Source organism: Plecotus auritus (assembly GCF_963455305.1).
Source record: "Plecotus auritus genome assembly, chromosome: 6".
Taxonomy (NCBI): domain Eukaryota; kingdom Metazoa; phylum Chordata; class Mammalia; order Chiroptera; family Vespertilionidae; genus Plecotus; species Plecotus auritus.
The window spans coordinates 100,706,072-100,718,735 of NC_137773.1; the positions used below are offsets into that span (position 1 = coordinate 100,706,072).

At 37.0% G+C, this 12,664-nt stretch overlaps 1 protein-coding gene across 6 annotated transcripts in view; it reads left to right on the top strand.

Moving 5' to 3' along the window:
• Nucleotides 1-12,664, top strand: part of PPP3CC (protein phosphatase 3 catalytic subunit gamma) — a 107,031-nt gene that overhangs the window by 73,741 nt on the left and 20,626 nt on the right. For all 6 annotated transcript variants that reach the window (XM_080675933.1, XM_080675930.1, XM_080675935.1 and 3 more), the window contains exons 8-10: nt 46-140; nt 5,311-5,436; nt 6,189-6,260. In XM_080675933.1, the coding sequence (XP_080532059.1) occupies nt 46-140; nt 5,311-5,436; nt 6,189-6,260 (293 nt within the window). The remainder of the gene's footprint in view (nt 1-45; nt 141-5,310; nt 5,437-6,188; nt 6,261-12,664) is intronic.

Consider the following 12,664-nt stretch of genomic DNA (forward strand, 5'->3'; position numbering starts at 1 on the left):
TTTGCCTTTAATATCAGGACAGATGGGCTGTCATCTCTCTTCCAGGTATCGAATGTACAGGAAGAGCCAAACAACAGGCTTTCCATCACTCATTACAATTTTCTCTGCCCCCAATTACCTAGATGTCTATAACAATAAAGGTAAAGGAGTCCACCGATATTTGAGTTTGAATTTGTGAGTAAATGTGAGCTCTATTTTAACATATATATGTGTATGTGTATTTTTAATATATATAAATTTTAAATAAGGAAAAAGGTTTTAATTGAAATAAAGGCAAGAAACTTAGAATTTAGGCTCTTGCTTGGTTTCCATCTCCTAAACCAAGCAAGAGCCTAATTTCTGATTTTTGGCCTTTATTGAGGTGTTTGTGAGTATAAATAATGATCATAACAGATGTGATTTGTACTACTGAATCAAAATATAAGAAGGATAAATTATTCCAGGTTCAGGTTAGAACTGTCAGCATTAATTATTGGTTTCAGTGAATTTAATTTATTTATAACATTATCTCAATAAAATACCACCATTTGGTTTTAATGTTTGTGTATTTGCTCTGGTTGAAGAATGGTATAGGTAGAATGAATACTATACCAAAGTGAAAAAAATCTTAACTTTAGTCCAAGCCCTTCCAGAAACTAATATAATAGTGCCACTTTAGGTAAGTCACATAATCTCTCTAAACTTCAGTTTCCCATATAGAAAAAGAGGATTAGCTATCCAGATGCCTTTCAGCACAAAAATTCTACTTCTGAAACTTTATCCTTTTAAAGTCTTTTTTATTTTATTTAACTTTTATGAGTCATAGTTCCTAAGTTTTGTATGAGGGCTGTGGTTCACCTAAAAACTTCATGCCTCTGTAACTATTTTGTTGTTTATAAAGTATGACTCTAAAATAATAGAACTTTTAAATAAACATACCAGAATGTATATATTCAAGTGAGTATTGTCCCTTGAAAGTAGTTGCCTCAGAAGGCTATACACTTATTCCAACAATGCTGCCATTGTTCAAACATTTTTGGAACTCCTCTTTTGGCATTACCTTCAGCGTCTGCGACACATTCTTTTGATAATATCCACAATGATGGGAAATCTTCGTCCTTTGAGGGTGGATTTGATTTTTGGAACAGCCAAAAGTCATTCGGAGTGCAGACTGATGAGTAAGGTGAGTGTTCAAGATAGTCGATACCATTTGGGCTCAGAAACAAGGTATGATTATAAGGTAATGAGACTGGTTTTCTTTGTGTTGCTTATAAAATGGCTCTGGAGGCAATTCCAAAAGAGGAGTTCCAAAAACGTTTTGAGTAATGGCAGCATCTTTGAATTAAAAATACCATAAGGCAGCAAGGTGCATTGAAAGAGGCACTAAGCTAGGAGTCAGAAGTTCTAGGCTAGTCCTGCTTAATTTTAAATTCACAGTTAACAAGATAACTTCACTCTGCATTTAAGTTTACTTCACACTGAACAGCACTTACCTGAGCCTCAGTTTATCTTTAAAATACCTGTCATTTAGGGTTGTTGAAGATAGGTTGGAATAATAAAAATGAAATTAAAATCATCAGTCAAACTGTAAATTGCTATAATACTGTAGCATTTTACTGTTATTGTGCCTGGTGTGATTACATCAAAGGACCACACTCATCTGATATATAAGGTCTGTGTGTTTGTAGTCAGTGGTTTCTTAAGTCTCATTACTTTATAGTCATACCTTGTATATGCAGTTGGGGAGAGAACTTTAAAAGAGGTCCACAATATATTTACCATTTACTCTATTTAAAAATAAACTATGAAATGGCACATCTCATTGAAATTGGATTTGGATCAATCATCTCAGTATATCCTTCAATGACTTCTGTCCATTTTTAAAAAGCAATTTTTTAGACTTTAGCTGTCCTACTGTGTCCTGTTTCTCCCTAATTCCATTTTTAATTCTTCCTCCCCCGCTAATAATTCTAACATGTTGTAGTTTGGTTTTGTTCTTGTCTCTTCCCTTATGAATGGTATGCACTACTTGTGTTGTTAAACTTCCTCAAGGACACTTAGTGGTTCTAGTCTTCATATTTCTGAAGACTTTACCGTTTCACTTTTTTTTTTTTTTACCTTACTATTAACATTGATTGCCCAGTGGATTTATCATGTGCTAAGCTGAGACATGCCACCTAAAGCAGCAATCACTACTAACTGCCAGCTCACTTTTTGCCCCATTCTAATCTTGTTTTGTTCTTGGTTATTACTTTAGTAAACTTTTAAAGTCACAGTTCATTCTACCTGAGTTTTCTGTCCACTTTGATATAATCGATAATTTTATCTTGAAACAATCTTATTTCCCTTGGTTGTTTCTTAAGCATTTTTTTAGGGAAAAGGCAGAAAATGTGGCACCTGAAATAATCTGTGGTGACACTCAGTTACTCCCCATACAAATACCTCTTTTCTTGAAAAAGGCAACTTCTCTTTCTTCTACTGTAGCATTTCTTTCTTGAATATTCTTTAGACTTATTGGTATCCACAGGTATTTCTTAGCTCCACTGGTTATATGAAAGACCCTTAAGTCATTATTTTTAAAAATTTCTATTCCTATTTTTGTGTCCACTGGAAACATACCCTAAATCAGTTTTTAAGGTCTAATTTTAATCATCCACTGTTGAGACCCACCTCCCACCCCTTTTCCTGTGTAGATTGAGGCAATTGTTGAGTAATTGTATATTCATCTAATCTAAATAAAATACATATACATGAAAATAATGGAACATGTATATTGTAGTCAGTGTTAGGTTTTTAAGAGCTAGAGATTCTATGTTCATGTATTTTTCTTTATAATCTATGTTGTACATTTTAGACATTCAATAACTTAAATTTGAGAACACTTGGCTATCCTATATAATAAAGAGGTAATATGCAAATTGACCATCATGCCCTCGCACAAGATGGCCATCTCCATGTGGTGATTAGATGGCCACGCCCATGTTGTCACAAGATGGCCGGCAGGGGAGGGCAGTTGTGGGCAATCAGGCCAGCAGGGGAGGGCAGTTCGGGGTGACCAGGTCGGCAGGGGAGGGCAATTAAGGGTGACCAGGCCAGCAGGGGAGGGCAGTTGGGGGCAACCCGGCCTGCAGGGGAGGGCAGTTGAAGGGGACCAGGCTGGCAGAGGAGGGCAGTTGGGGGCGATCAGGCCGGCAGGGGAGCAGTTAGGCATTGATCAGGCCAGCAGGGGAGTGGTTAGGGGGGTAATCATGCTGGCAGGCAGAAGCGGTTACAGGCAACCAGGCAGGCAGGCAGGCAAGCGGTTAGGAGCTAGCAGCCTGGATTGTGAGAGGGATGTCCCAACTACCGGTTTAGGCCTGATCCCTGTGGGCCTAAACCGGCAGTAGGACATCCCCTGAGGGGTCCCATATTGGAGAGGGTGCAGGCTGCGCTGAGGGGACCCCCCCCCCCAGTGCACGAATTTCGTGCACCGGTCCTCTAGTTCTATAATAAGCAAAGAAACAGAAACCAGGAGATGACGTATATCTGTCATTTCTGGAGAGCTGTTATACCCTATTCTGTTTATGATCACAGTAAGAATAATACAAACAACATTGCATTGCTGATGATAAAGATGAAGGAATTGGATATTAAAACTTTTCAAATATAAAAAAATTAGTTTTATACCAAAGTATATGTACAAATTTATGAGCTGGTTAATATTAAACACTTACAGATATACTGACTGTATATAGGAAAGATGGGCATTTTTTATCCACTATATTGTATGTAGAGAATGTTGAATCTACTTTTGAACCTTGTAAATTATTTCAAGTTTATGATCTGTAGATAACTGCTATGTTTATAAACTCCCAGAGAATTTATAAAATCTTTGGCTCTGGCTAATGGCAAGCAAAATAGGCTGTGTCCATTTAGTGAGAACTGTTTGACCTCAAAGGAGAGTTGCAGTTGTAACTACTTTGCATATCTATATCTATACTAATAAAAGGGTAATATGCTAATTAGACCAGATAGACCAGACGTCTTCCAGATGTCCTTCTGGATAAAGCCACAGTGGTGGGGGCCGAGGCAGAGGCAGTTAGGGGCGATCAGGCAGGCAGGGGAGAGCGGTTAGGGGTGATCAGGCTGACAGGGGAGAGTGGTTAGGGGTGATCAGGCAGGCAGGCAGGTGAGCAGTTAGGAGCCAGTGGTCCTGGATTGCGAGAGGGATGCAAGAGGTCCTGGATTGGAGAGGGTGCAGGCCAGGCTGAGAGGACGCCCCCCTCCCATGCATGAATTCCGTGCACCGGGCCTCTAGTCCTATATAATTAAAGGTTAATATGCAAATTGACCCTAATGGCGGAATGATCAATTGCTATGACGCACACTGACCACCAGGGGGCAGACGCTCAATGCAGGACCTGCCCCCTGGTGGTCAGTGCACTCCCACAGGGGGAGTTCCGCTCAGCCACAAGCTGGACTGACGAGGCTGCGAGCGCAGTGGTGATGGCGGGAGCCTCTCTGCCTCCTCGGCAATGCTAAGGATGTCCAACTGCGGCTTAGGGGAGCAGGCCTAAGCCGCAGTCGGACATCCCCCGAGGGCTCCTGGGCTGCCAGAGTGATGTCTGATTGCCAGCTGGCAGGTGGACATCCCCCGAGGGGTCCCAGACTGCAAGAGGGCACAGGCTGGGCTGATGGATCCCCCCGACCCCTGAGTGCATGAATTTTCATGCACTGGGCCTCTAGTCTAGTAAAGGGATATTATGAAATTATGGCAAATTTTTCTCAGGTGGAACCTGAGGTTTCTATAGGTAGTTACTGTGCAGTGACTCTGAAGTTTCAGAGCTTAGTTTCCTTTGTACTTGTAAAATATGAGCTCTTTATGTAACTTTGTTCCTTGGGATTATTAAGAGAGAATGAACTATATAGCCCTAGCCAGTTTGATTCAGTGGTTAGTGTTGGCCTGTGGACTGAAGAGTCCCGTCAAGGGCATGTACCAGGCTCTATCCCTGGCTTTGGTCAATCCCCGGCCTTGGTCTTGGTGTTTCTCTCTCTCTCTCTTTCTCTCTCTCTCTCCCCCTCCCTTACACTTTTTCTAAAGATCAAAGGAAAAATATCCTTAGGTATTTACAAAAAATAAAAATAAAAATAAGCATAGTCATTAAAAAAAAAGAATGAACTATATATAAAATGCTTTAAAATTTCCCATCTGCCCTTAAATACTAAGTCCTGAATTTACAAATGGAAATTAAGGTATTGAATTCTGTGTAGTAAATACACAACTGTACAATGCATACTAGTTGCCATGTCATGTTCCTCTGTGCCAGATTTTCTTGCTTTTTACCTTTTTAGCTGCTGTGTTAAAATATGAAAACAATGTCATGAATATCAGGCAGTTTAACTGTTCTCCACACCCCTACTGGCTTCCAAACTTTATGGATGTTTTCACGTGGTCTTTGCCTTTTGTTGGGGAAAAAGGTAAGAGAACTAAAGCATCTGGACCATCAGTTATCTTAGCATACTTTTATATTTGCATGAGCCCCCTGATGGTTCAGAAATGTTTTTTAAAAGTTATCAAAATGTTTTCTAATTTTCTTTGTTTTTTAATAAAGATTTTAAAATGACATGTGATTGGTTTTTAAATTACAATTCTAGTTGATTTATGCTTTTCTTGTTATACATATCCACTTAATGTAGCTGTCCTACTGTGATCAAGATGTTAAAATAACATGTCATTTACCATTCCTTCAGTGATTTCTTCAGTGATAAAAGAGATTTAAATAGGAAATATTGCCCTTAGAACTTTATTTGTGCACCTATACAAAAAAGCTATGCAAATATAAAATAAGCCTGATGGATATAGGCCTGGCCTGGTGGCTTAACTTCTTTGTAAAATGGGAGGAAGTCTTTTCGTGTGCTTATCAGTGAAGGAAATGGCTCTGGATAGTAGTCTAATGAAATCTTGTCATTATGCAATAGAATCATCAAAGACTCCAGACTTTTACTGGAACAAGTAATCTCCCTAAATTGTATATAAACCAGGAGTATAATGCTACTCTGTAGCTACTCTTAATAGCCTAATGACAAGTCATTTTTATTTATGTTTAACAAGTATGTTTATTTAGATATCCACATCATTTTGGAAGAGTACCTTATTAATTACTTAGATTTGGGTTTTTTAAATGAATTTATTGTTCTTAAAATCAGGGCTATTTTGCTTTATCTTATAGTCACAGAGATGCTGGTTAACATTCTCAACATATGCTCTGATGATGAGTTGAATTCCGATGATGAAATTGAAGGTAATCTTGCCTTTTCTTCATTTGAACTAGAAATAAAATATTGGTTTTGGTTTGAATTTGTTTTGAATAATTTTTTTCTTATTAAAAAAGATTTGTATTCAATATAAGAAATTGAAGAATATAGGAAGCCACAAATAAGGAAAAAGAAAGTCACCTGTAATCTTATCATCTCATATCCACTGATAACATCTTGGTTGTATATGCTGTGTTAGCTTTTATCTGTGCATATATTTTTGTCGACTTTTTCTTTCCTTTTTAACAGAAATGAGGTCATGTGATAATGTCATGACATTTACTTTTTTTATAGATCAATTTTTAATGGTTACATAGTTGTCAATGTCAATTCTTTGTTTTAACCATTCCCCTGCTGTTGGATATTGGATATTTTTTAAGTCCATAATTTTGAACTCTTACAGATAGATCTTACAGAATGTTGCACATTCTGTCAACAACCAACATTTGTTACATGCTTGGTATGTGTCAAGTACTGTTTAGGTCCTTGCTTTCAATAAGCTTATATTCTAGTGGAAGGAAGACAAACAATAAATATGTCAGATGTTGATCTGTGGTATGAAAGGAAATAAAGCAATATTAGGATATGAACGATAACATTTTCTTAATTATTTCCATAGGATAAATTTCTAGAAATTTAATATCTGTGTCAATTAGTACTTAAAATTTTAAATCGGGTACAGATAACCTCTAGAGAGGATGTACCAGTTTACATTTCCTGTGTGACGCATAGTTCACAGGGCTTTCCTCAATACTGTTCATTATACTTTTTAGAGTCTGGTGTTTTTTAAATTGTAATTTGTATTTTTATGATGAGTAATGAACTTTTTTTTTCTTGTGTTTATTGACCATGTTTATCTCTCTTTTGTGAATTGTCAGTTCATACCTTTTCCCCATTTTTCTACTGGGTTATGTGAATCTTTGCTTGTTTTTCTTCTTGGCCTGTGAGGGATCTTAATATAGTAATGTTTTGTTGCATGTGTAGCCAAGTATTTTTTTCCTAGTGTGTTGTGGGAGGTTTGATTTTATTTTTTGTTTGTTTGTTTGTTTGTTTATATTGATCTTAGAAATAGAGAAACATCGATGTGAAAGAGACATATCGATTGGTTGCCTCCAGTAGACGCCCCAACAGAGGATCAAACCTGAAACTTACATATGTGCCTTGACTAGGAATCAAACCCACAACCTTTTGGTGTATGGGATGATGCTCCAACTGAGCCACACTGGCCAGGGCACAGGGAGATTTGATTTTAAAGGTAAGGTCCTAACTTATCTGAGAATGCAGAAGATTCAGGAAGGATGGTGGCACCTGAGCACAAACCTCCTACTGTCTCATTCTCTCCAAGCTCTGTGCTAAGGTGATTCAATTATTAGGATAAAGCTCTGTAGAGTGGAGAAAGCCTAGCTTACTCAGAGCATACAGAGGAGAGTCCTGCACATACTTATGCTTCAGATTCCACATGGAAGGTGCAGAGCAGATAGCGCAGAGCTTGTGAGTACTTGTACATATGGGATAGAAGATGACTATAAGGAAACCAGTTCTTTAGCAAAAAGTGCAGCCAAGTAAAAATTAAAACAAAGCAAAATGAATATAAAGAAAACAACACATAGGCTGCACATCATAGTAAAAGTGCTTTAGATGAAAGAAAAAAATCTTTAGGCAGCCAGCAAAAAGATTACTTTCAAAAGAGAACAATTAAGCTGACAATAGAAGCAGGAAACAATGTAATAACATATTCAAAGCACTGAAATAGACTAACTGGGAATTTAGGATACTACATCAAGTAGAAATACCCTTTAAGAATGAAGAGGAGCCCTAGCTGGTTTGGCTCAGTGGATAGAGCATCAGCCTGTGGACTGAAGGGTCCTGGGTTCGGTTACAGTCAAGGGCACATGCCCAAGGTTGCAGGCTCAGTCCCCAGTAGGGTGTGAGCAGGAGGCAGCCGATCAATGATTCTCTCTCATCATTGATGTTTTTATCTCTCTCTCCCTCTCCCTTCCTCTTTGAAATCAATAAAAATATATTTTAAAAAATAACCCAGAAGAAGGCAAGAAAGAAGGGAAGGTACATATAGCAGTAGGACAAATAGAACAAATATGATAAATATATCCATTTCATTAAATATAAATGGATAAAAGATTGTCCGGTATGATTTAAATTTTTAAAAATTTTTTATTTATTGATTTTAAAGAGAGAGAGAAACAGCAGTTTGTTGTTCCACTTATTTATGCATTCATTGGTTGATTCTTGTATGTGACCTGAGGGGGATTGAACCCACAATCTTATAGTATCTGGATGATGCTCTAACCAACTGAGCTACCCAGCCTGCGTTTTAAAAGAAAAAACTTTATGATGTTTAATAAGAGACAGATTTAAAGCATAATGATACAGAAAGTTGGCAAGTAAAAGAAGAATAAATGTATAAATCAAACACTAACCAAAGAAAAGCTGTTGTAGTTAGATTAGTATTACATAAAATAGACTCTAAAACAAAAATAAGATGTAACAATTCTAAGTTTGTATGAAACTAATAACAAGGCTTCATAATATATAGAGCAAAAATTAAAAGAAATGCAGTTTGCCAAGCCAGCATGGCTCAGTGGTTGAGTGTCAACCTGTGAACCAGGAGGTCCTTGATTCCTGATCAGGGCCCATGCCCAGGTTGTGGACTCAATCCCCTGGAGTGGGTTTGCAGGAGGCAGTTGACCAATGATTCTCTCTCATCATTGATGTTTCTGTCTCTCCCTCTCCCTTCCTCTCTGAAATCAATAAAAATATATTTTTAAAAAATACTATTAGAGATATACAAATGATAGTGGGAGAATTTAACAGTAATTGATGTAATAAGAAGACAACAAAATTAGGAAGGTTGTAGAAATTAGAACAATACAATTAATGGAGTTGACCTAATAGACATATAAAAAACACCACATCTAACAAATGCTGAATATACTCTTTTTTCAAACCACATGAACAGCTTTGTAAACTGACCATGTAATGGGCTAAAAGCAAATTACAGGTGTCAAAAGATTAAAATCATAATGATATTAATCAATAACAAAAAGATACGTAGGCCCTAGCTGATTTTGCTCAGTGGTTAGAGTGTCAGCTTGCAGACTGAAGGGTCCCTGGTTTGATTTCGGTCAAGGGCACATGTTCAGTAGTCACCCAATCAATGATTCTCATATTGATGTTTCTATCTCTCTCTCCCTCTCCCTTCCTCTCTGAAATCAATAAAAATATATTTTTAAAAAATAAAAATTACTAGAAAACCCCCATGTTAGGAGATTTAAATATATATATATATATATATATATACATATATATATATATATATACACACACACACACACACACACATATATATATATATATATATATATATATATATGTGTGTGTGTATATATATGTATATATATATATATCCATCCATCCCATGGTTCAAATAACAAATCACAAAGAAAATTTGAAACAATTTTGAACTGAATGAAAATAAAAATGAGTACATATTAGAACTCGAGGGCAGGCAGTGCTCGTGAAGCAGCCCTGTGCTGACTGGAACTTTAACCATGTCCGTAGATGCTCACTGGTTGACAGCATAGGAGAGTGACCATGTTATACTTGATCGTAAAGCAGCAGGATGCTTGGAATTAAGTGAGAGAGATGCCATCTACAAAGAATTCTCCTTCAAAAATTTTAATCGGACATTTGGCTTCATGTCCCAAGTTGCCCTAAAAGCAGAGAAGATGAACATCACCCAGAATGGTTCAATGTGCAAACAATACTAGCCCAGCGGTGTGGCTTAGTGGTTGAGTGTCAACCTATGAACCAGGAGGTCATGGTTTGATTCCCAGTCAGGGTATAGCCCAGGTTTTGGGCTCAATCCACAGTGTGGGGCCTACAGGAGGCACCTGGTCAGTGATTGTTGCTCATTACTGATATTTCTATCTCTCCCCCTCTCCCTTCCTCTCTGAAATCAATAAAAACGTATTTTAAAAAATTTTTAAACAATATCCAGATAATTCTTACCTCACATGACTATGGTGGACTGACCAAAAGAGATATGACCAAGTTTATTGAAAAAGCAAATGCTTCTGTGTGTTTTCTTCTAAAAGCATGTAAAATCTAATACACATCTTAGCTGTGATGTATTTTGAAAGCAATTTACATGAACAAATTAAGTTGTAATTTAGCTTATCTTTATACCATAATTTGTAAAATCAGTGCTTAAAAACAAAGTGATTTAAACTTGAATAAAAACTTGAGGGATCCATCGAAAGCCATGCTTCGAGGAAAATTTATAACCTTATAGGCATATACTGGAAGAGAAGAAATGTGGAAAATCAGCATTCATCTCAAGAAGTTAACACAAGGAAGGATAGCATTGAATCTAAAGAACATAAATGGAATGAAATAAAAAGTTCAGAGAAATATTAATAAAACAGAAAACAAAATACTGTATAGAAGTGTAGTAAAATAAAATGTGCTCTTTTCAAGAGACTAGTAAAATTGATAAATCCTTGATAAGACTTATCAAGTAAAAAAGATATGACATAATTACTCAGTGCCAGTACTGATCCTATGCACATTAAGAAAATAAGAATAAGTTTATACCAATAAATTTTAAAATTTACATGAAATGGATAAATTCCTAGAAAAATAAACTTACCCAAATGAAAACAATATAGGAAATCATAATAATCACATGCCTACCAAGAAATAAAGTTTGTAATGATAAATTTTTCTATGAAGAAAATGCCAGGTGCAGAAAACTTCAACACATTTACCAAATATTTAAGAAAGAAACAACATAAATCTTAACACGAAATTATCCCAAGAATAAAAAAGATATGCTTACTTAATGAGGCCGGTATGATTATGATACTAAAACATGACAAGGACATTAATATAGATCTAATAATCCTAAACAAAATTTAAGCAAATTGAAATTAACAATATACATAAAAGATTTATGCTGCCCAACCTAATTGATTTATTCTACGAGTAGAAATCTTAGAAGATTTAACATTCAAAATTCAATCAGTATATACTGGAATATATAGAGTGAAAATAGTTAATAATAATAGATACTGAGTGTGGGGTATAAGGAAACTCTATATTATCTTCACATCTTTTATGTACAACAAAAACTATTCTAAAATAAAATTGTTACTTAAAAAAATCAACCACAATAATTCCCTGCATTAACAGAAAAAAAGAGAAAATATATTTTCTCAGTAGATGTAAAAACAGCATTAGATAAGTTTCATCTTTCATTTACAATGGATTTCTTTTAAAATATATATATATTTTATTAATTTTTTACAGAGAGGAAGGGAGAGGGAGAGAGAGTTAGAAACATAAATGAGAGAGAAGCATCGATCAGCTGCCTCCTGCACACCCCCCATTGGGGATGTGCCTGCAACCAAGGTACATGCCCTTGACCAGAATTGAACCTGGGACCCTTCAGTCCCCAGGCCAATGCTCTATCCAGTGAGCCAAACCGGCTAGGGCTACAATGGATTTCTTTAACGAGGTTTAGTGAAGAAGTCATATTTTTTTAGAGAGAGAGAAAAATGATTTAATCTGACAAATCTCTCTCTATAAAAGCCTAATATGCTAAGTGTCCATTTGACCATTCGACCAGTTGCTATGATGCACACTGACCACCAGGGGGCAGATGCTCCAACGGGTAGGTTAGCTTGCTGCTGGGGTCCAGCTGATTGGGACTGGGTGAGATGGGCCGGACACGCCTGGAGCCCTCCTGCAGTCCCTCCCTGGCCCCGATCGTACACAGGTGGGGTCCCTTAGCCTGGCCTGCGCCCTCTTGCAATCCAGGACCCTTCAGGAGATGTCGGAAAGCTGGTTTTGGCCCAATCCATGCAGGCTAGGCCTAGGGACCCCACTGGTGCACGAATCCATGCACTGGGTCTCTAGTAGATTAATAAAAACCTCTAACAGCCTGGTCAGCATGGCTCAGTGGTTGAGCATCAACCTATGAACTAGGAGGTCATGGTTCGATTCCTGGTCAGAGCACATTCCCAGGTTATGGGCTCAATCCCTAGTGAGGGGTCTGCAGGATACAACCGTTCAATGATTCTCTCTCATCATTGATGTTTCTCTCTCTCTCCCCCCGCCCCACCTCTTCCTTCCTCTCTGAAATCAATAAAAATATATTAAAACAAAAAACAAAACAAAAAAACTATAACAAACATCATATGGTGAAGTGTTGAAAGCTTTCCTTAGTGTTTGGAATCAGACAAAGGTTCCAGCTGTCAGTACCTCTATGCCATATCATATTAGAAGTTGTATCCAATACAGTAAGACAAGAAAAAGAAATACAAGATATAAAGATTGGAAAGGAAGAAATAAAACTCATTATTGCTATGAA